The sequence below is a fragment of the Pteropus medius genome, unplaced genomic scaffold (assembly GCF_902729225.1).
Source record: "Pteropus medius unplaced genomic scaffold, Ma_sr-lr_union100, whole genome shotgun sequence".
Lineage (NCBI taxonomy): Eukaryota > Metazoa > Chordata > Mammalia > Chiroptera > Pteropodidae > Pteropus > Pteropus medius.
In genome coordinates this window covers 10458726-10484209 of record NW_024352787.1, presented here as the reverse complement: position 1 = coordinate 10484209, position 25484 = coordinate 10458726, and the positions used below count along the sequence as shown (strand labels likewise).

The 25484-nt window shown below is 35.8% G+C and overlaps 2 protein-coding genes across 2 annotated transcripts in view; one reads left to right on the top strand and one right to left on the bottom strand.

Moving 5' to 3' along the window:
• SLC26A5 (solute carrier family 26 member 5) overlaps nucleotides 1–3430 on the top strand; it is a 46476-nt gene extending 43046 nt beyond the window's left edge. Inside the window, exons 17-20 of the mRNA XM_039848978.1 lie at nucleotides 318–425; nucleotides 1066–1263; nucleotides 1844–1898; nucleotides 2754–3430. Of these exons, the coding sequence (XP_039704912.1) occupies nucleotides 318–425; nucleotides 1066–1263; nucleotides 1844–1898; nucleotides 2754–2938 (546 nt within the window). The 3' untranslated portion in view covers nucleotides 2939–3430. The remainder of the gene's footprint in view (nucleotides 1–317; nucleotides 426–1065; nucleotides 1264–1843; nucleotides 1899–2753) is intronic.
• Nucleotides 3431–8508: 5078 nt separating this feature from the next.
• Nucleotides 8509–23906, bottom strand: PSMC2 (proteasome 26S subunit, ATPase 2). The gene is made up of 12 exons (XM_039848979.1): nucleotides 23739–23906; nucleotides 21987–22024; nucleotides 21550–21631; nucleotides 20453–20552; nucleotides 16571–16702; nucleotides 16072–16144; nucleotides 15602–15697; nucleotides 14780–14944; nucleotides 13860–13947; nucleotides 9039–9241; nucleotides 8858–8954; nucleotides 8509–8771 (listed from the first exon to the last, which is right to left on the bottom strand). The coding sequence occupies exons 1-12, from the start codon at nucleotides 23806–23808 to the stop codon at nucleotides 8614–8616; spliced, it is 1302 nt and encodes a 433-aa protein (XP_039704913.1). The 5' UTR covers nucleotides 23809–23906; the 3' UTR covers nucleotides 8509–8613.
• Between the last annotated feature and the right edge of the window lie 1578 nt (nucleotides 23907–25484).

Sequence of the window (25484 nt, the reverse complement as noted above, 5' to 3'; positions counted from 1 at the left end):
TGCCCAGTATATAGGAAAACCTCACAGTCAACCCACAGAATTTCTTAAATATAAGATTCTGAGTGTGAAAAATACTACTGAAAAAATTCTGTATAATACTTTAGCTTCTGGTTGTCTTGAATCAAGACCAAGAATAAGAAGGATTACTAATGTTCTTTTAATGAGGGAGTAACTCAGTTCAGGACATCTGAGGGAAAGGTAGAAAAAGGGTTGGGGTGATAGAAAACCATCAAATGGGGAAATTTGAAGATTAATTGTATTTGGATGAGTTCCTGGGAGCCAAGAAGTGATTATGCACATATTGTTCTTCTGTAAAGACTGGAGTGAACCCGGCACTCATAATGGGAGCAAGAAGAAAGGCCATGAGGAAGTATGCTAAGGAAGTCGGGAATGCAAATATGGCCAATGCAGCTGTCGTCAAAGCAGTGAGTGGTCCCCTCGTTGTAATTTCCCTTCTCTCTTGATCCTCAGCACCCCCAACCTTTATTAATGATTGAAGTTTTAACAAAGTGTGAAGTCCCTTAAACAGGAAAGTTTAGAAACTTTCTAACTATCCTTTATGTATTAAAGATACATGAAAAGGTCAGTTATGAGAATGCTTCTGAATAAGTAGTGATATGGGCCCAGGAAAACATTGTTTTAAAAAATAAAAATCACACAGTACCTTAATAAATTTTACCACTAGTACTTAGTCATAGATTCATTCAGCTTATAGAAAAAAAAAAAAGCTCAAAAGCTGGTTTTTACTGTTCAGGCTTATTATAACTGATGGTCTATCATGCTGAAGTTAATGGAATTATTTTAGAAATTAGAGGAAAATGGATATTATGACTAAGGAGAGTGGATTTCATTGGACAGAAAAAAGAAAAACAAATTGAGCTAAAATTGAATGTTATGTACACATCTTTTTCTGTCACATTACAAGGTAGGATATGGCAAATATTTTAGAAGAGATCTGGTATAGTGAGTAGCTTGAGACTATAAGGACTAATTTTTCCTTATAACTCTCAGAACCAAAACGTGAGTTGTTCATAGAATTCTGGTGTGATTTAATTTTTGACGCAGGATGCAGAAGTAGATGGAGAAGATGGTACCAAGCCTGAAGAAGAAGATGAAGTAAAATATCCTCCAATAGTCATCAAGAACACATTTCCTGAAGAGCTGCAAAGATTTATGCCCCCAGGGGATAACATTCACACCGTCATTCTGGATTTTACACAAGTCAATTTTATTGATTCTGTTGGTGTAAAAACTCTGGCAGGGGTAAGCATCATCTTGAAGAAGTCATTTAATATCTCTGTGCCCAGTTTTGCCATCAGTAAAATCAGAAAGTTGAACCAGAGTCCTTTTCAACTCAATATTTTTATTGTTTTTTTAAACTTTTGATTATGGAAAATTTCAAAAATATTTAAAAGTAAAGAATATCATTTAAGGAATTCCCATGTAACTATCACTTAGCTTCAACAAGTATCAATTTATGGTTAATCTTGTTTCATTTATCCTCTATACCCACTTTCCTCTTTTATTTCAAAGCACATTCCAGTCATCACATCTTCTGTAAATATTTTATATGTATTTCTACAAGAAGATTCTTTTTAAAATCATTACCAGAATACCTTTGTTACATCTAAATAAAATTTAACAAGAATTCTTTGATATCCTTAATTATCATTATCTGTGTAAAAATTAAAAGAAATACACATTTTAAAATGATTAGCTCAAAAATGCATAATTGTTGAAGCAAAGTAGTTCGGGTGTCTTAGATAAGTCAAATACATATTGGTAGAAAGACTTGCATCTGACAAGTCAAAAGAAACTAAACTTTATTTCAACATTATTACAGATTGTAAAAGAATATGGAGATGTCGGTATTTATGTGTATTTAGCAGGATGCAGTGGTAAGTAGAATGGGGAGAAATATTAACATTTTGGCTCTGTTTCTCTTTTTTAATAACTAAATTTGGAAATATTTTCCTCTAATATTAGTTTTTGGCAAAAATGACAATTATACTTTTGAAAAATCACTCTAAAGCTAGCTTTGAAATTAGCCACTACAGGCACTCCTTTCAGAGGGCTACCTGTGGCAGGCCTCCTGAACAGGAGCTGGAGGACAGGAACTAATAAACCGTTGTTCTGGGCTGGTATATTTTTTTAGTAATTATTTAATGGCTGCCATAAACACAGGTGTATAAAATCATTCAGGTTTTTCCACACAGTTCCTGCTATTTTTGTTTTACATTAAATTTTGGTTAACAGTGCTTGAAAATAAACTCTACATAAAGACATCACTTTTCACTTACCAGAATGGCAAAAATAAAAAATGCTTGAGAACATGTTCTGTCGAAAGACTGGAGAAAACTCAAGAATCAAACAAAAGGAACCAGTTAAATCAACTAGGCTACGCGATAGAATACTATGTAGTCGTAAAAAATTTAAGTGAAAAGAATAAAATTTTTAAAAATCCAGGATAATATATATTTAGTATGCTTTCTTTTGGATAAGAAAAAGTGGGAGGAATAAAATATGTTTATATATTTACTTACGTTTGCATAAAGAAATGCTGGAAAAATACACAAAAAAATAATAAAAGTAGTTTCCTGCGACTGGGAGTGTGATGTCATGGGGACAAGGATTGGAGTGAGACTTTTTACTATGTCATTTTAATATTTAAACTGTATGAAAGTGTTAACTTTTTTTTTTTTTAATGTTTAAGACTGATACACAGAGTGTGGACTAATTTTCTTCTTTTTTAGCACAAGTTGTGAATGACCTCACTCAAAACCAATTTTTTGAAAATCCTGCCTTAAGGGAGCTGCTGTTCCACAGTATCCATGATGCAGTTTTAGGCAGCCACGTGCGAGAGGCGCTGGCTGAGCAGGAAGCCTCAGCCCCTGCAACCCAGGAAGACATGGAGCCTAATGCCACTCCTGAGGCCTAGGCAGGAACTCAGCCCGACATGGGGTATGAGACTTGCAAAATTACTAATTTACACTTTTCAAATACTAGACACTAGATGTTTTTGCTAAGGGTAAATACTAGTAGTCGAAGCTTGATTTGGAGGGTGAATGACGCATAGCAAGATGTATCTTACTTGTGATTTTTTAATTGACTATTTCCAATATAAATTGGCCTCTTGCCTACATATATTGTGCAATGGCATTTCTGTTACTTTTTAGTATGATTTTTGTCAGCCAAGCACTTAGGAATTTTTCCCCTTTTAAGTACTTTACCTACAAATCAGATGTGCTGTTTGTTACCAGGTGGATAGTGGTTCCTTGCTTTCATACTTTATTGATCTACAGACTTTCTTCCGTAATCAGAGTTATCTAACAATTGGGGCATACCCGCAATTTTCTAGCAGTTCTTCCTTTAAAATAACATTTTGTTATTATAGAAGCAATATAAGTACATTGCATAAAATTCGAAAAAATAAGCAAAAATAAGAAATAAAAACATTATATTGCCACCACTCAAAGATTATCACTTAACACTTTAATACATATCCTTCCAGATCTTTCTCTCTCTATATATATATTTATATATATATATTTATGTATATATATTTATGTATATATATGTACACACACACACACACACATGCATTTTTAACCAAAATAAGGTCATACTCTACATAGTGTTTTGTAACCTATTTTTTTTTCAGTCAATAATCTTCCTTTCTCATTCTAGAATGTTTTTACCTCAGATCACATTCAGATTTCCCCCACTTGCTCCCAAATTTGTACTTGGTTTGTCCAAACTAGTATCCTTTCTATAACCTTACACAGCTGGTCATGTTCTTTTAAGTCCCTTAAGTCTATCTTAATCTAGCACAGTTCCTTTTCTGAAGACATTGATTTGTTAAAGACACTGGGGCAGTTGTCCTGCAGAATCCCAAGTGGTTAATATGTCTCCTTGCTTTCTCCAGGTGTTATTTAGCTTATCCCTTTATTTCCTGAACTACCTGTAATCTAGAAGTTATACCTAGAGGCCTCATGGATTTGAATAAAACATTTTTTTACTAGAGTATATCATAAATGAGACACATGCTTCAAGTTACATCACATCAGAAAACACAAAATGTATCTAGTTGACCCTATCATTAACAATGCTAAAATCACTGGATAACATGACAGCCTAATCCCCCAATTATTTTTTTACCTTTGTGACTAGTGAGTTATCTATACAGTGTTCCTTTGGCATTGAATGAATTCCCAGTTCTCCATTAGCCATTCATCCAGGGCTTTTAACATTTAATGATAATCTTTGCCTAAATCAATAAATATTAAGGTTTGTGAATATTTTTTCCAGTTCTCTCTTCTGCATTTATTAGTTGGTGTTTCTATGTAAACTACATCTTTCCTTCCTCAACTTCAGCTATTTGGTCATCCTTAAATACTGTTCTTACTGAAAAGGCAGATTTATTTTTTCCATTCAATTATCTATTTCAGAGTACAAAGTTGGTTTAATAAATAGGTAGTGACAAATTAGGTTCTTTTAAATTTCTTTTTTGGTATAATTATAGACTCATGAATTTTTATATTTTTAATGTATTTCAGTCTATTGTAGTTATCTTTTTGGTGCTAAAATTGTCACAACTGTGACCAATAGGAGCCCCTAGAAATTTTGTTTTTGTTGCTAATAGTGAAGTAGCCTTAAAGACCATGGATTTAAGAAAACCAACTCCTAGGTATAATTTAATATCTTCCTTACAAATCCATAAGAGTTATCAGTTAATTCTTCATCAAACTCAGTTTTAAGCCTATGAGTGAGTAAAATGCTTATTTCGGGAACTCTTTATAGTTGTTCCAAAGGAGTGGGGGAGACCTTCAAGCCAATTTGTCATCAAAAGTTCTTACTCTTGTAGTTTTAACAGCTCACTCTAATTCAGATTATTAGCTAATCCTCTGCTAAGATTTCCTGCTAACAGGAAAAAAGACAGTTTGTCTTTTTTATATTTTCTTATGGACTCCTTGTTTTAGTTTTCATGAAGAAAACACTGCGAGGAGAAAAGTGATCAGATTCCAGGAAAGAACTATGTTAGAAAGGATTTACTAGAAACTCTATGGTTTCTTTGCCTTAAATCCTGAGGTTTCTCAGTGACTTCACTAATTTAATTCAAAGTAGACCTCCCCCTTTCTAATCAATACTTTATCTAGATCTAGAGTGAAATTAGATTTACATCCAGTTAATTCCTTGGCAATCTTCACACACAAGATCAGATACATCTGCATTCTGATACAGACTGCCTTCTGAAAGAGCATGTAGTCGTAGAACCTCAGCTTATACTAAAATTTTTATAAAAGGGCCCACATTGTTTCGGCCATTAAAGTAGAACTTAAGGATTTTAAACAATGTCATAAAATACTTCATTGCATATTCCTAAGCACCAGTCTTCAACAAATACTTTACACACAGTAGACAAGTCCTAGTTGATAGGTTGAAAGTGGTGTACAAAAAAAGTATTTGTCTGTATCTTACAAATTTATATTTAATTTTTAACCTATTCTGAATAGAAAATTCTACCATGTACATAAAAAGCACTTAAGTCTTACTGAAATGTTTTTGTTTCAGCATGCCTCTGAGAATGTAAGAGTACATTTCAAAATGTATTTTATCTATATGTAAATATTTTGGAATGTTATTATTTCATATAGTGGAAAATTTCCTCACCATTTTTTACTTAGTCACGTTTTCTACTTTCTTCTTTCTGGACTTTAATAGTTGCTAGTATATGCCTTTCTGTTTTTCAGCCCTAGTTCAAATCCAGATTCCTATTGCCCTATCAAAATGAGCATAATGCACATCGATCAATATAGGGACCAAGTAGCCTTACTTTATGGTAGTAGGGGAAAAGTGTTTTCAGGAAGGTCCCGTATAGAGATGCTTTCTTAAATCCTGTGCAATATGACAGTGGTTTCTTTCTCTACCTCATGGATGGATGGAATAACTTTGAAACAGTTGTGAACCAGGGCTTAGGAAATTAATTCATGTCATAGACATTGACTCTGTATCATCATATGGCAGCTGATAGTGGCCCCAATTGCCAATCTCATCTGCAGTCGAACTCAAGAGAAACAGTGAAGGATATGAATCCTCTGCAAGCCCTGGGAGTAGCTCCTATGTAGTTTTTAGGTAATATCAAAAACATCCACTACATGTGGTTTGAACTTATATCCTTACCTGTTTAACAGAGAAAGGTGGTGCCTGCCTTCAAAGGTACATTTTGAGAAAATGAATCTGTCCTCGTATGTGCAAAGGGGGTAATAAACCCAGAATCTGTCCTGGAGTGGGTAGGTGTTTTTGTGTTTTAGCGGGTGGCAGGGATGGGTGGAGGCCTGCCCTTATGTGGGGATGAGGGAGGGAGAGGGATATTATATCAGCCCCTTTAAAGACATTAAATCAATTTAAATTCTAAGATCAAATAAAATTTCTTTGGTGTGAACTTGTATGCTTTAGTGAGTGCAAAAATGCTGTTGGTCCTTTTTAATCTTTCAGGAATGCTTTTAGGATTCAGTATGCTTAGATTCTTGATATGGTTTGAGTGTTTCTGAAAGTTGATTTGATAACTGATCAAAGTGTTATCTAATTCTACAAACATATAGCCAGCCAAAACGTATGCAATGGTTTTGAAACCCCCAAAACCCCGATGGGGAAATGTTCAGAAGCTAGCACTACACCAAGTAACCTGCCTGCATACTGACTAGGATTTAATCAAGTTTGAGTCTCTCACTAATCCATCCTGCCTTTGAAGAAGGCTTACCAACTTCTGTGCTGGTGTACAGCATTTCACTTTATGGAACACATGAACCTGAGCTTTGTGGAAACTAAATTTTTATAAATCTAATCACATTTTTTTTTTTTACCCCCAATCACATTTTTTAAATGTTAAAAGTATTCTGTAAAGTTATCACTAACAGTATTATTTTTCTAGTCATAAACCCTTTGAATTCTGATTTATCAGCACCCTTACATATATACATACACATGCATCTCCACACACACACACATATACATGCACATGCACATACATATTTTTAGGTGGAGTTACTGGTGAATGTATGTTATCTTTTTAAATATGGTCCAAACCTGCTAATCTAGATAGTGTTGATGCTATCTGTAATATACATGCCAGGACAGAAACACTAAATTTTTCAAATAATTCACTGTACATATGATGTGTAGCCAGTTAGATTTTTGTTATATAACTTAACTGAGATGTCAAGATTATTTAGAGCCTGTAACATATTAGGCCTGAGTGAGGTCAACATATCCAACTTGAGTTGTCTCAAATTGGTGCATATGATGGAAGTATGTAGCAATATGAAGAAGTGTTAAGACTTCCAAAAGTGGGTTCTAAATGCTTAAATTTATCAAAACAAAAACATACATCTTTATTCATCCCCTAGTATATTTTATAAGCAGAACCTAGAAATGGTTCACTCTGTTTTATATCTCACGAAAGACTATGACAGGCTTAGGAAAAAAATTTTTTCTGATAAATTTCATAAAAAAGAAAAATCAAGAAAGGATGTTGGCTGGATTTTTATGAAGGGCTTTAATTTTTCTGCCTGAAAACTTTCATGTTTTAAATATTTCAATGCAACACTGGAGCATTTTCTATGTTGTTAACTTTTGTGAATTAAAAATGTATCCAGCTCTATTTTGCATTACTTATGAATATTGAACTGCAATAAAAACATTCTTTATTGTGCTTGAGTCTCAGTATTTGGGGGAAGGGAGTAATTGTGGTGGAAGCAGGGAGGGGATTTGGTGGTGTTTGCACAAGAAATAATTTTAGATCTGCTGAGAATTTTAATACAATTTTTATTTTAGAAATATCTCACTGTAGACCAGAAGTCTAACAGGAGCTTTACCAAAATTTTAAACCATTAATTTATAAAATGAAAATAAGTACTTCTCTTTATGAAGCCAATTCTGGATTTTCTAAGTTGGATTATTACGTGAACATATTTTTCTGTATTATTACTTTGCTGATCATTAAAATCAATAATTTTTTATTAAGTTGAAACCAAATGGCAAAGCAAAACATATTACATACATCTGCTCCTTCTTTCACTTAAAAAAATGTGGCCAAAGCTTTATTATTCAATGTAGTAGGAAAAAAACATCGAAATGCATGTGGTCATGTGCATAATGGGCTACTTTGATGAGGGGCAGAAGAACATAACGGTTAGAAACATAAGCAATGTAGCTAACACACTTGCACGTGAATCCCAGCTCTGCTACAAGTAAATTCAGTAGGAAAGTTTTTGCATTCATTAGATGAAACTCCATTAGATCTACCTCCTGGGCAACTGGGATGATACCAGACAATATATGCACAGTACCCAGCCAGCAAATACACATGCTCTAAATAAGCACTTTATGATATGGAACTCTTAAATGGTAGAGGATCAAAAAACAGTCAACATACATTGTAATAAGCTTCTCTGACTAATGACATTAGATGTCACCTTTTACTGTACTACAGAGAATATCTGAAAAACATACAATTTTGAAACCATTTATTTTTGTGTGAAATGGTTATCAATAAGTCTTTATTAACTTTAGATTTCCAATTAAAAGAAGTGTTTTCATGAAAGCCTTCAGGGCTCAGTTGTACGTCATATAACGGGGAGTAGCACTGAATTTGGCATAGGATTTAATGACCTTATTTACAGCTTCCAAGAAATCCCTCTCAGTAGCCATTTTACGCCGTGCTCTGATGGCAAACATACCAGCTTCTGTGCAGACACTTCTAATCTCAGCACCTTTTAAACAAAAAGGAAATAACAGACTTAATTAAAGCAGCCTGGACAGACAGACCATCAAATATAAGCAAGAGCTTTCAACCTACCAGTGCTATTTGGACACAGTCGTGCTAACAATTCAAATCTGATATCTCTCTCAACACTCATTGAACGAGCATGAATCTTAAAAATATGAGTCCGACCCTGAAAATAAGGGAATTATTAAATATTAAAATGGAAAAACATCACATCAAGAATCTCTTTTCTAAAATGAAATGATTTTCTTACCTCTAGATCTGGTAAGCTAAATTCAATCTTTCTATCCAATCTCCCTGGCCTCATCAGTGCTGGATCCAAAGTGTCTGGTCTGTTAGTGGCCATCAGCACTTTAATGTTGCCTCGAGGATCAAAACCATCCAGCTGATTGATCAGTTCCAACATCGTTCTCTGTACTTCATTGTCACCTCCAGCACCATCATCAAAACGAGCCCCTGAGAAGATGAAAGATAAGCTCTTCATATCCACTTAGCAGCACTAGCATAATGTGAAAGTATTGTAAATCTCAGCTCGAATCATACCCTCCAGTGCAAGTGAACATCCGGTTTTAAGCAAATCCTATAAGAACCAGGTTTACACTAAACTAATTAGATGGTAAATCTTTTAAAAGATTCATCATAGATTTATTTAACACAGGCTCCTTTATTTTGTTTTAATCCTCTTTAAGGAATTTTGCTTTTTAAATCTCTCAAGAACACCTATTGTTTAATATAATTACACCTCAACAAGGTAGCAGAATCCATGCAAATGGATTAGCAGTATGATGGTGTTGAATATGTCAGAAACTGACATACTCTTCTAAATTTCTCAAAACTCCTTAAAAATATGGCTAAGTCCATAGTATAGAACTATAACAACTATATATTACACTCCTTTGGACACATTAAAGTACTCTCGGTTAATGTCAGTCTCTTTCAATTAAACCAAAAGAGAAAAAAAAAATCAAAAAAGAAGCCTCCAAATATGTATTTTCATGTTTAAATCATATACATACTATTGTATTATGTATAATGTGTAATGTATTATACATATTACAAAACAAATAAATGAAAACTTTAAAAATAAGATTTAAGTGTGAGAAAAAAATTTAGTATTTTCTTCCTGCACCCTAATACTGTATAATACACAGTCCACTCTGGAAACCATAGCTTTAGAGCATTGTGACATAATGAGGCTTATTCCAAAGATACTATAAAAATGACTTCAGATTTCCGGTTAACACTGCAGAGTAGGGAAATGCTGACCACATCAAAAATTACAACTAAACTACAGAACCACCATCATTGCGAGACACTTGAAATGTAGCTGAACAGAAGTCCTACAACTGGGGACATACAGAAAAGGCCACCTCAAGACTAGTAGGAGGGGAAGAGAGACATGGAACAGGTTGATCCCACACCCCTATGTGGCGGTTGAGAATTGGAAGGGCTATCTTGGTTGCAGAGGTCCCTCAAGAAGAGCAAGGGATCCTAGCCCTACACTGGGCTCCCAGTGCTAGAAAAAGAAGTCCTTACAACTTCTGGTTGAGTGAGATAGAGGGTGGCTAGAGTCACGCACATTCCTTTTAAGACACCCATATACGAAGTTACTTGCTGACAGACTCACTCGTTCTGAGCTCCAGCCCTGGTGATTCCCTGAGACCCCACCCCACCCAAATTGCGGGCCCTCCCAAGCTGCTTCCAGTGGCTTTTCAATACAATACCCTGTCTTGGCTCAGGCTGTGAACTTTCCTAAAACCTCTCAAAGGTTCACAAAACCCAAACAAGCAGTATCTGGCCATAGTGTGCCCCGTGCCTCTTGCTAAGCAGCCACAAGCCCAGCATTAGCAGTAGACGGCTTCAGTTCACAGCTTAGCCTCTCCCAGGTACCATCAAGCCCAGCACAAGTGGTAACCATCTGCAGATCACTTTACAGTTCATACCAAGTGGCCCCGGGCAGGGCACAAGCAGTGGCCAACCATGGCCTGCACCAGAGCCTCTCCCAAGAGGCCCCAGAACCAATACACCTGGTGGCCAGCTTCAGACCATACCAGAGCACCACCCAACCACCTCCACAAACAACAAACCCAAAGAGCAGACTGGGCAGGCACCAGAGCCCCACTAAAGCAAATCCTACTTTGTAGGGTCAGCCCCTGCACAACAGCTCTTTCACTGTAGTAATGGCCAGTCCCCACGACCAATCAGCCTGAGGGTCAAACCCTCCCACTGATGTACAAACAGCAATCAAGGCTCGACTACAACAGAAGGGCACAAATAACCCGTACAAGGAACACATCCTGGAGCACCCAGCTCAAGTGACCAGGGTAGACTGTGTCACTGACCCCACAGCACACCTACTATATAGGGCCACCCTACTAAAACCAGGAGAGATAGGAGCCCTACCTAATACATAGAAACAAACACAGGAAGGCAGCAAACATGAGAAGACACCGAAACATGTCCCAAATGAAAGAACAGAACAAACCTCCAGAAAAGAACTAAACAAAATGGAGACAAAAGCAACCTACCTGATGCAGAGTTCAAAAGACTAGTTAGAAGGATGCTCAATGAACTTAGGGGAAGAGTAGATGAACTCAGTGAGAGCTTTAACAAAGAGAAAACATGAAAATGGGGATAAAAAACAAACAAACAAAAGAAAGAATACAATAAATGAAATGAAGACTACATTACAGGGAATCAATAATAGATTACATGAAGCAAAGAACTGAATCAGCGATTTAGACGATAAGGTAGCAGAAAACACCCAATCAGAACAGCAACAACAAAAAAGAATCCAAAAAAACGAGGATAGTTTAAGAGGCCTCTGGGACAATATCAAGAGTATCAACATTTGCATCTTAGAGGTACTGGAAGAAGAAGAGAGAGAGAGCAAGGAATTGAAAACCTATTTCAAGAAATAATGATAGAAAACTTCCCTAACCTGGCAAAGGAAATAGAAGCCAGGAAGCACAGAGTCCCAAATAGGATGAACCCAAAGAGGCCCACATAAAGGCACCTCATAATTAAAATGCCGAAGGTTAAAGGCAAAGAAGGACTCTTAAAAGCAGCAAGGGAAAAGCAGTTAGTTACCTACAAGGGAGTTCCCATAAGACTGTCAGATGATTTCTCAACAGAAACTTTGCAGGCATGAAATATTCAGTGATGAAAAGCAAGTACCTACAATCAGGATTACCATATTCAGCAAAGCTGTAATTTAGAATCAAAACACAGATAAAGAGGTTCCCAGACAAGAAAATGCTAAAGGAGTTCACCGCCAAACCAATATTACAAGAAATTCTAAAGGGAAAGGAAAGATAAATAAAAAATACAAATTTAAGAAGGAAAAAGATTAAAAATATGAATAATAAGATGGCAATAACTACATATCTATCAATAACTACTTTAAATGTATATGGATTAAATGCTCCAATCAAAAGACAATGCGGTTCAATGGATAAGAAAACAAGTCCCCTACCTATGCTGCCTACAAGAGACTCACTTTAGATGGAAAGACTCACAGACTGAGAGGGATAGAAAAAGATATTTTACGAAAATGGGAGCAAAGATAAAAACATTAAAAAGCTAGGGTAGCAATACTTATACCAGACAAAATAGATTTTAAAACAAGGCTATAACAAGAGACAAAGAAATACCCAGTAATCCCACTTCTGGGTATTTACCCAAAGAAATCTACAACGCTTCTTCAAAGAGACATGTGAATCCATATGTTCATCACAGCATTATTTACAATAGCTAAGATATGGAAGTAACCTGGGTGTCCATCAATGCCCAGCCATAAAAAAGAAAAAAATCTTGCCATCTGCAACACAGATGGACCTAGAGGGTATTGTGCAGAGTGAAGTCACACAGAGAAAGACAAATGCTGTATGATCTCGCATATATGTGGAATCTAAAGAACGAAACAAACTCAAACAAACTCATAGATACAGAGAACATTTTGATTGTGGCTAGATGAAAGGAAGTTGGAGTGAGTAAGAAAGAGAAAGGGATTAAGAAGTATAAATTGGTAGTTAAAAAAGCCATGGGGATATAAAGTATAGCATAAGAATATAGTCAATAATATTATAATAATTATGTATGGTGTCAGGTGGGTACTAGATTCACCAGGATGATCACTTCGTAAGTTATATAAACATCGAATCGCCATGTTGTACACCTGAAACTAATATAATACTGTATGCCAACTGCAATTAAAAAATTAAAAAACTTATTTTTAAAAAGTGACTTCAGAGTCAGCATACTGCATCAATATACTGTGCTCAAATTAACTACTTAACTACAGGCAGTCCAAACCCAATAACGTCCATCCAGTCTAAAAACAAAACTCTAGGCAACTTAACCACAGTCCCTAAACAGTGTTACAGGGTCCATTATATTTTCAAGTCATTTTTGTCACTAAGTTAATTAAATAACAATGGTCTGGACATATGACACTTCTTTGGCTGATAAGGATTATTACTCTTATAGACTATGACAATAGTCGATAGGGTAGTTTGGAGTTTTCATAGTCTATCACATTTATTATTTACTTTAAAGCTCTCAAAAATCCATGAAATAAAAAGCATGAATTATTGTATCCTTTATAAATGAACAAACTGAGGCTCAGGGTTAAAGTAACTTGTCCAGATTGCACAGCTAGTACTGCATTTCATCAAATCTATGAAGCCAACAGTAACGTTTTATGTACACTTTATGTACACTTTCTCTTTTGGAACTTACCAATTAAATTATGCCCCACTGCTTTCTTGTCACATTAAGTGAAGCTGTAGCCCAAGTTTGGAGTTGTTAAATGTGAAAATAAGTCATATGAATGAAATCAGAGAAGTACAAAGAAATACTCTGAGAAATAGCAATGCTATATAATATTTCTTTTTTCCTTCACGGTGCAACCCTACTTTTTATTAGATCTTTGACTTCGATGTGCCAGAACTCATAAAAGAGTTGGAATTAAAATTCTGTATAAGATTAACATATCAGGAAAACTCTACACATACTACTTTTGAACTCTCACAAAATCCAATACTAAATTAGTTCTCTAAAATACTATCCATACCTCCAATAGCATCAATTTCATCAAAGAAGATAAGGCAGGCTTTTTTTGTTCTGGCCATTTCAAAGAGCTCTCGAACCATCCTTGCCCCCTAATAAAAAAATTACTTGTTAATTCATAGTTGGTTTTAAACTCTTTTAGACTATAATAAGTTATACTTCAAACTTCTCAATATTCCTACCAGTATTCTCAACCATTATTACCTCAAGCTTTGTCAAAAATCTGAAATTTGTTACCTATTCCATGAAATTAATTTTATTAGCCTCAATGTTAAAACAATGTTAACTTTAAGACCTAAAGAGGTCAAATTAACACTGTTAAATAAAGGCACCATTTCGATCAGCAAAACTTGAGGAAATAAAAGCATCTGATCTATCACTTGGCATATCTGATCACTGAACTTGATTTCTAAGTTTTGATTAGGAAATAAAAGTACAATCCATCTCAACTCATGCAGCTCCTTTTCTAACTTTTAAGTATACTAATCATTGTTTCAGATACAATTTACAACCTTAGACTTACTCTCTAATGAAAAAAAAAAAAACCTATATGTATGCATGTGTATACAGGTAGACAATCTATGTTCTCTCTTTCTCAGTAGAACATAAAATGCTGCCCCTGCAGTGAAAGTACACTTTTGAAAGCACTTACCAGGCATTTCTCGGGTATTTATTTTACAAACCAAATCTACAGAAAATGTCATTCTTCTGAGCAGGGCACATAGTGATTAAAAATTTTAAGCAGTTTATTTCCAAATGACCACGAGGGAAGGCTGGTGGCTTCTGAACTACTAATTACAACCCATCAATTGATAAATTTCAGGTCTCAATCTTTCAATGTGGAAATGCCCCTTTAATTTCATCCATGCTTTATAAATCTTTCACAGAACTACATATTCTTTGATTATAACCAATTTACCTTACCTCACCGACGTATTTCTGTACAAGTTCAGATCCAATAACTCGAATGAAGCAAGCATCAGTCCTATTAGCAACTGCCCGAGCACAGAGTGTCTTGCCTGTACCTGGTGGACCAAAGAGCAGCACGCCCTTGGGAGGCTCAATGCCAAGATTAACAAACCTCTCTGGCTGTAATAGACACAAATTTTAAACTTATCACTTCTGTATAATAAAAATAAGACTTCTTCTACATCAATATATTTAAACCAAAATTAAGTCCACAATCTACATACCTGACTTAAATACAAACTTTACTTATCCTAAGATACAAGATCTAAACTAAACTAATATCAACACGTAAGACTGAATGGCTTTTGAAGGTGTTTCTACTATCCAGGCTTAACAAAAATTCCCCCCTAATTTAAAAAAAATTAGTGTTTAAAGAACAAAAGCATTACCTGGTATTTAATATCTTAGTTTTCCATTATCCTCTCAAGCTCAATCTGATTCAAGTTAAGCCCATTTCTTCTTTTATCATTAGAACACATGGTTTCTTCTATAACTTAAAACATTTTTAACATATTGCTAAAGGCTCTACCTCAACTTCCTTTGTCACTTAAAACAGAAGATCTGTATTTTTTTTTAGTAGGTTTGACCATTCTATCCTTTTGCTTTCTCTTTTGGAACTTACCAACTCTCCACACCACTACCCTTAAAATTTTTCATTAAAGAAAATATAAAATTTAAAAAGCTGTCTAATATATAGGCAATTTTAGTGCAGAGTACACAAAGGTTATCACATCTTTATACAAAAAAATTTTTAATGCAACAGACTTGGTCACTTACATGAAGTAGAGGGGTTTCAACTACTTCTCGAAGTTTCTCAATCTGTTCCTTACAGCCACCCACATCACTGTACGTAACATCAGGTTTTTCCTCCACCTAATAGAAGGATGAAAACGTATAGCCATAGGCTTTTGAATATTACTCCAAATGTTCTATTTAGTACAGCAGACCCAATATTCTAAAAGAAAAATCAGACTTAAAGCAAGTAAGAATTTTTTTTTAATTGGAATACATTGCCCAGTTTCCTAGAACCACTTGCTATATTACTTATAACACAAAGTGAGAGACAAACTAGTAAAATAAAAACTGATAAAGACTTCCACAACTGAAAAAAATGGTTTAAAAAAACATGGCAAGTCAATATATACCCACGTATTAATAGTTTATGAGTTAAAAGTTTCAAGATTTTTTGAGAAGGATGCAGTTGTATTTTAGGTCATGCCATTTCTTTTCCCTCCACAGTTTTTTACCTGCATCATGGTAACTGTTGGGTCAATCTTTGGAGGCAGTGGAATGTGAATTTGATATTTATTTCTGTCCACACTAGAAAGGTAAAAAAGAGCCTCACTAACACATTCAAAAAATTTTCTAAGTAAATTATCATGTATTCTACATGCATTAATTACATTAGCTCACTTAATCTTTATAACTACCCTAGATCAAATGCTTCTTCCACCCATACCTACACCACGTTACCTCAGACTGGGAAACTCAACTTTAAAATTCTGCACTTATTTTACAACATCTGAAGCCATTCATAAAAAATACCACATGGGGATGGGGAAAAGGAGAATGCAGGGAGGTCAAGAAGTGGATGCAGAAGAAAGGACGTTCAACTGCAGTACTCTAATAGATCATCCCCTCGTATCCCACGGCAAGCAGTGCATTCAGTCAAAAGAAAGCCAAGGATGTGAATGTGACATGGTATCTTTAATGAAAGACGAACATTTACTGTAAAAGAAATCTTACCCAACTCTCATTCCTTCTTCAATGTCAGTAGGTGCTACCTGATCACTGAGGTCCACCACAAACTTGGCAAACTGCTTCACATTGATAATGTACTTTGGGTCCTCCGAATCAGCATTGATTATCTTTGTACATCTAACACAGCAAAAGGCTTGATTAGAGTAAGCAACCTAAACCACTACTAATGAATTCAAGTAACTAGATCCTCTCCTGGGCATGCAGCACACTAATGAGCAGGTGTAAACCAGAAATGCAGAAACTGGGCCACTGTTAAAGATCCTTTTCTATAGAATACACTCAATCCCAAGGGTCCACTCAACTTCTGCTAAGCCATAAAATTTTCAAAAGATACATTCCTCTGGAAAATTAAACTGAAATATTTCATCATTAAGAAGTTCTCTGATTTCTTGATTTTCGTAACTACATTCCTTTATTAGTGATACTCTTGTATGTCTTAAGTTACTCTCTTCATTTTCCTATCAGAAGACAGTCTTTTCTTACACCAAGTTAAGTAACGGATGTGTTTTCCATTCTTTCCTGAGTTTATAGTTCAAATTCATTTTTATTGTTGCTATTTTTAACTTAAATGTATTCTTTTTCTGTGTGACATGAAGACAAATTTGTAATACCATTGTAGAAATACCACTGCACATCATTGTAGAAAGTAGCCTACTGCCTTTCCTTTTCTATACTATCTACTGAATAAAAACAAAAACAAAAAACATAACTCATGTTAGAAAGAATTCATGTCATGAGCTGTAGCAACAAATATAGGAAAATACAAAGCAGTCACTAGAGTATGCATGTATGTAGCACTGAAAGTAAGGTAAAGAATGCTTTGTACTTGTGGCATAATTGTGTGACAGGACTCTGTCCCTGTCACTAGCCAAGGTCTACCAGGGAGGTAGAATTATATATATAAAGTATCTATCACTACTTTATCTGACAGACCCTGCCAACACTGTCTGAATAGATATGCATTTTTTAATCTACAGCTGAAAAAGTAAATACTCGATTTCCAGAATGGTAAAGTAAGGACATTCAAAAATCTGCTCCTCTTTAAAAGCAAAGTGAACACTGGCAAAAACAGTCAAAATCAACATTTTCTGAACTCTAGATATGGGGGGAGAGGGTACAGAATGAGTTTCGAGTTCCCCAAAGCTCAACCCCCAGAAAACTGTCACTATTTCACCTGTCTGTCTGGCAGCTAGCTGAAGAGCTCCATTCTCAGGACTTGTTTTTATTTAACCTGACTCAGAGCTCACTCTGTATGAATACCCCTACCCACAGGGCCTTTGTTGGAAACAATCGGTGAGAACTGTTTAACATCACGACTGTCTGAGGTGGCGTTATCAGTTGAGGCTAAAAGGAGACTAACCAAACACTTCAAAACAGCAACAAAAATTAACAAATCCTAGGGAAAGTGGAAATCTGATTTCCAAAGCTGACATATTACATTATTTAAAACATAAAAAAATTATGAGAGACAAAAAGAAATAGGAAAGTATAGCTCATACATAGAGAAAAAGCAGTCCATAGAAACTGTCTCTGAGGAAGCCTAGACAGTGGTCTTACAAAAAAAACTTTAGTATCATATTTTTTTAAAAAACTAAAGGAAACCATGTTTAAACAATTAATGGGAAGTATGAGAACAATGTCTCACCAAACAGAGATTATCAATGAAGAGAGAAATTAGACTGAAATATTTAGCTATAAAAAGAAATGATGTTCTGACACATGCTACAATATGACTAAATCTTCAAACATTATAATAAGTGAAAGAGGCCAGAAACAAAAGATTTATATGAAATGATTCTATTTATAGAAAATATCCAGGACAGGCAAATCCAGAGACAGAAAGTAGAAAAGCGGTTGCCAGGGGCTACAGAGAGAGGGGAACAGGAGCTGTAATGGGTATAGGGTTTCTTTTTTAAGCTGAAAACAATACTCTGGAAAGAGTAAAACTGAAGTTCTTAAGAAAGGCTGGGGCAAGAGGTGGGGTGAAGGTAGTGGTGGTGATAACTTTACTAAAATGAGGACAGGGAAGTGAGAGAGAAGTGAGTAAACAGAAGTTGCTGAAATTTCCTGGCCCTCTAGCTCCACTGTTCTTCCAAAATATTGGAGATTTGAGACAACAGGAGATTGAAAACAACTTCTCTGGGGAAAATGACGATTCAAATGAAAAGATCTAAAGGTACTGACACTGAAGGTTCCCCAACTAAACATCCAACTATATAAGCTATAGTGAAGTTTAGGATCAATATGCTTTACTATTGGATCTAGAGCTTCTATCAGCTTTTTGGTCTCCCGCTAAAACTAAAGCCCAAAGTAAGATTACCAGACATCTAGCATAAAAGATAGATAGGAAACAAGCAAAGAGAAAAAAACATTTTAGAGGAAGCAGAAACCTTCCAGTTATTAATTTCCTTAAAGATGAGAACTTACTATTACCCTGATATAAGAACAGAATATTCAAAAAACAAAACACATACATTGAAAGAAAAAAGGAGCTCTTGGAAATTAAAAACTTGAGAAAAGAAATGAGAAAAAAAATTAATAGGACTCAAAAGTTAAGAAAATCTCACAAAAAGTAGAGCCGAAACACACACACAAAAAGCAAGAAAAATTAGCATATTAGAGGAGCAATCCAAGAGGTCCAGTATCCAAACAGAAGTCCTTAATAGAGGACCAAGAAAATGGAAAGAAAGAAATTAACAAACGAATCATTTTAAGAAAATCTGCCACACTGAAGGACATGAGAGCCCAGCGCCATGGATGAAAACAGACCAACAACAGGGCACACATCATCATGAAATTTCAGAACAAGTGAGAACAAGAGGAGACTCAACAACCTGCAAAGAAAAATGAGGTTACATATCACGACTGGGAATCAGCGTGACTTCAGACTACCACCACCAGAAGGTGGAGGGCAACAGAACGATGACTTCAAAGTTCCAAAGGAAAAATAACTTTACACCAGCCAAGACATTTTCAGACATTTGTGTTCTCAAAATATTACTTCCCAAATGACCCACTTTCAGGAAGCTACCAGATGATTTAGCCTACCTAATGAGGATGCAAGTAAACTGAAAAGAGTTGGTACACAAGCAACAGAAGAGAGGCAAAGGGAATCTACAGGTAAGAAGTCACACGATGACTGTGATTCGACAGGCATAAAGAACAACTGGTCAAACAGAAGAAGGTCAGAAAGTGCTGGGAAAGACTTTTTCAGGACAATGAACCTGACTGAATACCAGATGCGGCTGGTGCACCTGAAGTACACAAGAGAAAACCTGATGGACCTAATGTACCTGAAGAACAATTTAGACAATCAGGAAAAATTGACAGGTTAATAATATACATTTAAAAAAAAAAAACAAAAACCCTGGCAAATGAAAAAACAAGGCAATTATGACAAGGAAAACAAAAAGTGGTGCAAGAAAGGAAAAATAATCAGTATACTACTTGGCTATTTGTGAATAGGGTGTACTTAGCTATAATTATAAAAATACCAAATACTGATCTAACCTAAATTTTAATGTAATTACATTAGGAGAATGCAGGGATAGGAAGACACGCAGCAGGATTAAGAGGATCAAACTCTTTTCAGTAGTTGTTATGTCTGAGGAAGGGGCAGTGGGACAAGGATTGGAAGGAAGGTTTCCACATTTGCTCTGTCTTTCTATATTATTTGAATCTTTTATATGACTGTCTTCACCTATTTCTTGAATAAGTGTTTAAGGCATAAAATTTTAACCCCAGATACTTGTATAGAAAGCTTTATTTACTTGGAATTTGGAATAAAAATTCCTTATGAACCATCTCATTATACCCAAGATTCTAAAAAGCGCCTAAAAGATAAAAATAAATTTCCACAGAGCATACCTTGCAACCTGCAAAGGCTGTTCACTTTGGAGCGTTTGCTTATCTGCAGCCAAATCCCAGAGTGCTGGTGGCGCCAGGCCTGTATCAGACTCTTTAATACCTACATAAAGAAAGATTACAAAATTCACTGAAATATAATGCAACACCCTAAAGCAGGGGTCCCCAAACCCCTGGGGCTGCAGACCAGTACCAGTCTGTGACCTGTTAGGAACCGGGCCGCACAGCAGGAGGTGAGCAGCTGGTGAGTGAGCTAAGCTTCATCTGTATTTGCAGCTGTTCCCCAATGCTAGCATAACCACCTGAGCCCCATCTCAGATCATCAGGCATTAGATTCTCATAGGAGCACTGGTCCCTGGTGCAGCAGTTGGGGACCACTGCCCTCAAGCCAGTTTTCTCAACCTCAGCACTACTGACATTTGAACTAAATAATTTTTTTTTTTGGTGGAGGTGGAAGGAGGGTGTCCTGTGCATTCATTCATTATAGAATGGTTAGCAGCATCACTGGACTCTAACCCATAGATGCCACAAGCATCACCTCCCTCTCGAGTCATGAGAATCAGGAATGTCTCCAGACACTGCCAAATGTCCTAGGGGAAGGGGAAGGCAAAATCACCCAGTTGAAAACCACCACCCTAAAATAGTCATGAGCCAAAAATTTAATGCCATACTTGACATTTTTTTTTTGGTGGTCGAATACTATAAAACTTCACCACTCAAGTTCCCAAGAAAAGTTTCCAAATACTAGCCAATAGCCCACTTACTAATGTGATCATATTTTTTCCAGTAAGAAACTTTAACTGGTTTATTAGAGTTTATTGAACTCTGATCAACAGAAACATTACTTGCTTAAAGGATAATATTTCTTAATTGCTTAGGAATTAAACTTGGTTGTCAAAGGTAGTAAAAGAGATTGTTAAATGAGATCCAATTTCTTAACAGACAGAAAAGATGATAATTTTCTTTAAACTGTAATTTATGAAAGAGAAACATTTATAAACTCCTTTGGTATAATTAACACATTACATTTAAAGAGGGGAAACAGAAATATAATATATGCATATATATATATATACACTTATATATATATATACACATACCAGTGAGCTCATTAATTTTCTTGAGAAGTTGTTGAATGTCATCTTCAACCTGCTTGATCTGCCTAGAGTAAGTGCTCTGACCCTAGAAGATAAAGATCAGTTTAATTAGAATATCAGGAAATTAGTAATTTATTAAACTATAAAAACATTTAACATTGACATACATTTTAAATACAGTAAACATTTGTGTAAATTATTTCAAATGTTTTTCAATATAGTACATTTTAATTACAAATAGTATAAAAATAATATATAAACTTAGACACATTGACATTCTGATCTATCCTAGACAGAAACTGTAGGTAGGTAACTTTTTCCAGTTAGGATTACTATAAACTGCTAGACATCCTCTTTAATTATTTTGGAAGAGTAATACCAATAATAGTTCTTATTTCAACATAAAATATCTATATTTTATGGACATTCAAAGGACTTACATAAGTTTTCAGCAAGGCAATATCTCCCTCATCCAGAGCTGAAAGAAGAGACAATACATGAGATTCAAACATAAATAACTAGAGATAACAATTTTCTGCTCAATTCAAACTGCATTAGTAGAGTGAGAAAAATTGTGCCAAGTTATCGTATACATACAACTATCAAATAATTCTTGTAATCAAGAATATTTTATCTAATTGGGTAAAGGCGGATTTTAAAAAAACCACATAATATAGCTGCTGAAGAGTCTCAAAGTGATGCAACACAAAAATAGGGAGCCCAAAAACAGAGTTTGAGAATGAAAACAACCTGGCACTAGTCTCAGCAACGTTATCATTTGCTACGTAACCTTGGAAAAACCATTTAATTTCTCTAAGCATCAGTTTTCTCAACTGAAAAATAGAGATAATACCAATATACCTTCAGTATTGCTACAAAGATCAAATAAGATATGGATGAAGAAGCACATAAAATTCTATACACATTAGTCTTAAATGTATTCAAGAGATAAATTAATACATTTACAGAGTAACACATCCAGAGAAATGCACAGATGAAATGTTAAATTTCTGTAATTAAGTTGTCAATTAGGTGACTGAGTACCTCTGAGGTTTGCAGTATCCTAAAATATTTTCAAGGGAAACAGATTATTAGATGAAAGTAGAGAGAAAAATCTTTCTTTGGAGGGAGGGTAGAAATGGAGAAGGGTGCTATGAGAGGTTGAAGTTGTTTAGCAAGGCAAGAGTAAAAGACAGGAAAAAGCCATCACAAGAATGCTTAAAATAGCCTATAAAGAACCAAAAAAGAAAATGGCAGAAAGATAAGACAACAAAAGGGATTACTGGGAAGAAATCATGTATGAAAATGGTGGGTAAAAGTGTTATAGTTTCTAAGGAGAGTAATTTGGCATTGTCTATTAAATTACAACTCCATTTCCAAAATTTACCCTTTTTGTGTATGTGGTGAAAGTTACATGAACAAGGTTATTCATTGCTCTATAACGGCCAACAGATTGGGAGAAATCTAAATGTCCAACAATAATAATTACATACATCACTGTATATCTAATAAAGTGGGATGCAGACAACACTGACTATGTAATATGAACTTATCCTTAAAATACATTAAGATTGAAAAAAGCAAGATGTACAGCATGGTACAATTATGTAAAAAGGAATATGTAAGCAAATTTGCTTGTACATGCATAGAAAATGTCTAGAAAGATAACGCAAAATGCAACATTAGCTGTCTCCGTGGATAAATGGGTGGCTGGAGCCAAGAATGAGACACTTTAATGTACTTTTTTCGGCCTTTTGAGTTTTAGGCATGCACATGTATTATCTAGTCAAAGGAATTTTTTTTAAAGAGAATTATGTCTCAGGATCCTGGCTACACAGTGATAGTAGCTGTCACACTTGAGAGGGATGAGGGACAGGAATGAGGATCCAAGTAACCAAGTTCCGCCAGGCGGGACTTCAAGGCCTGCAAGGCCAAGCAGGGTGCGTGACTTCTTCAAGACCTGAAAGCTGAACATGAATAAAAATTTCGGCCAGTGGGAGATAATTATAGGATTTGGAGCTAGATGAGGGAGAGAGAAGGCAGGCAGGTTAACCGGCTGGCGCCCCAGACCAAGGGCAAACCAAATCACAAACGGCATAAAAGGGACCGAGAACGGAGCAGAAATCCAGCCTCCCCTCCAGGGCCAAGCCTGGTCCTAAATCGGGCCGAAGCTCCTGCCTTTGTCGACTGACCTCGGATGGGCTTGTCGTCCTTCTCATCCTCTTTGGTTTTCCGCTGATCGGCACCGAGGTAATCCGGCATTTTAGAAGATCCAAGTGCCTCGACTCCTTACGGATTACACAGCACCTTCCCCACTTCCGGTGGTCCCTCCCTTTCCCTTCCTCCCCGGAAGTAAAGCTGACCTCTCTGGCGCTTTTACTAGCAGCCAGAGAGACGGAAAAGAGCAGTGGAGACTCACGCTGGCGTCCAGGTCGCCGTTACAGGGTGTAAGAATAATTACCTGTTAGGAGACAGCTGGGTCTATCCTGGCCCTCACCATGGCGAAGTTCCCTGAGCAACAGACTTCAAAACCAACCCTGGCTCATTCCTTGAGTTTAAACCCCGATTTAGTCATTTATTCACTGTGCACTCTTGGGTAACTTTTTAAACCTCTATGTACTTTAATTTCTTTCCCCTTTACCTCACAGTATTGTGGGGGCTTTAAATAAGTGTGTAAAGTACCTGGCATATTAGAAACCTAATAATAGCGGCTCGATACGCAAATATAGTGAAAGCAAATAGGAGTCGTTCATTAATTTGATGTTACCTAGGGGATGAGGAGGTAAATGGTTTCATTCTTGAGCCCGCTGCCAAAGCAGAGTGATACCGTCCTCCTACAAGGAAGTTGGAAAAGAGGTTTTGAAAGAAATGCGTTTGGGAGATGAGGAATGAAAGAGGGCAGCTAGGAGACAACTAGAAATGAGAAACTTAAAAAAAGTCTGACCTTTCTGAGAATTAAAGGACAGAGAGTGAAAAGGTATTGTACAAGATGGGGGAAAAAAGTTTGCATGTCATATATCTGATAATGGGTTAATATACAGAATATATAATGAACTGTAACTCAAGAACAAGAAAAAAGCCCAATTTTTAAAACAGGGTGTGGACTTGATTAGATAGCTCTCCAAAGAAGATACATAAATGCCCAATAAGCGTGTGAAAAAATCCTCAAAATCACTAGCCACTGGGAGAGTTCAAAATTGGGTGCCACCTCATACCCATTAGAATGGTGACTATAAAAAAAAAAGAAACTAAGGGTTTGGTGAGGTTGTGGAGAAAATGGAAACCTTGTGCACAGTTAGTGGTAAAGTGGTGTAACCACTATGGAAAACAGTATGGCAGTTCCTCAAAAAATTAAAAATAGGTGCCATATGATCCATCTATTTCAGTTCTGAGTATACACCCCAAAGAACTAAAGCAAGATCTCCGGGAGATACTTGTATCTCCATGTTTATAGCAGCATTATTCACAATGCCCCAAAGTGGAGGCAAGCTAATGTACAGACGAATGGACTAATAAAATGTACATAAAATTGAATGTTATAGAGACTTAAAAAGGAAAGATTCTGACAATACAATCGTGAGGACATTATGCTAAATGAATAAACCAAGCACAAATACCGTATGTTTCTACTTATATAAGGAACCCACGATAGTCGAATCATGGAGGGATGGAAATAGGGAATTGTTTAATGAGTATTGAGTTTCAGTTTTGCAAGGTGAATTCTGGAGACTGTTGAACAACACAGTGAATATACTTAACATTACAGTTTAAAATGGTTAAGAAGTGAATTTTATGTTATGTGCATGTTACCACAATTTTTTTTAAAAAGCCCTCCATGACCTTACCTTAAAGGCTATAGTGAGACTGGATGGGGAAGGTATGAGAAAAAATTATTTCTATTAAGAAAGTGGAGTCGGGTTACTTTCAGACTTAGAGCC

What these genes read in the sequence shown, in the direction of transcription:
- PSMC2 (XM_039848979.1), bottom strand. Translation starts at nt 23,808, where the DNA reads ATGCCGGATTACCTCGGTGCCGATCAGCGGAAAACCAAAGAGGATGAG. An exon ending in TTGCCTTGCTGAAAACTTAT is followed by an intron (nt 21,632 to 21,986) that starts GTAAGTCCTTTG and finishes TTTATCTTCTAG; the next exon opens with GGTCAGAGCACTTACTCTAG. An exon ending in GAAAATTAATGAGCTCACTG is followed by an intron (nt 20,553 to 21,549) that starts GTATGTGTATAT and finishes TTCTTTATGTAG; the next exon opens with GTATTAAAGAGTCTGATACA.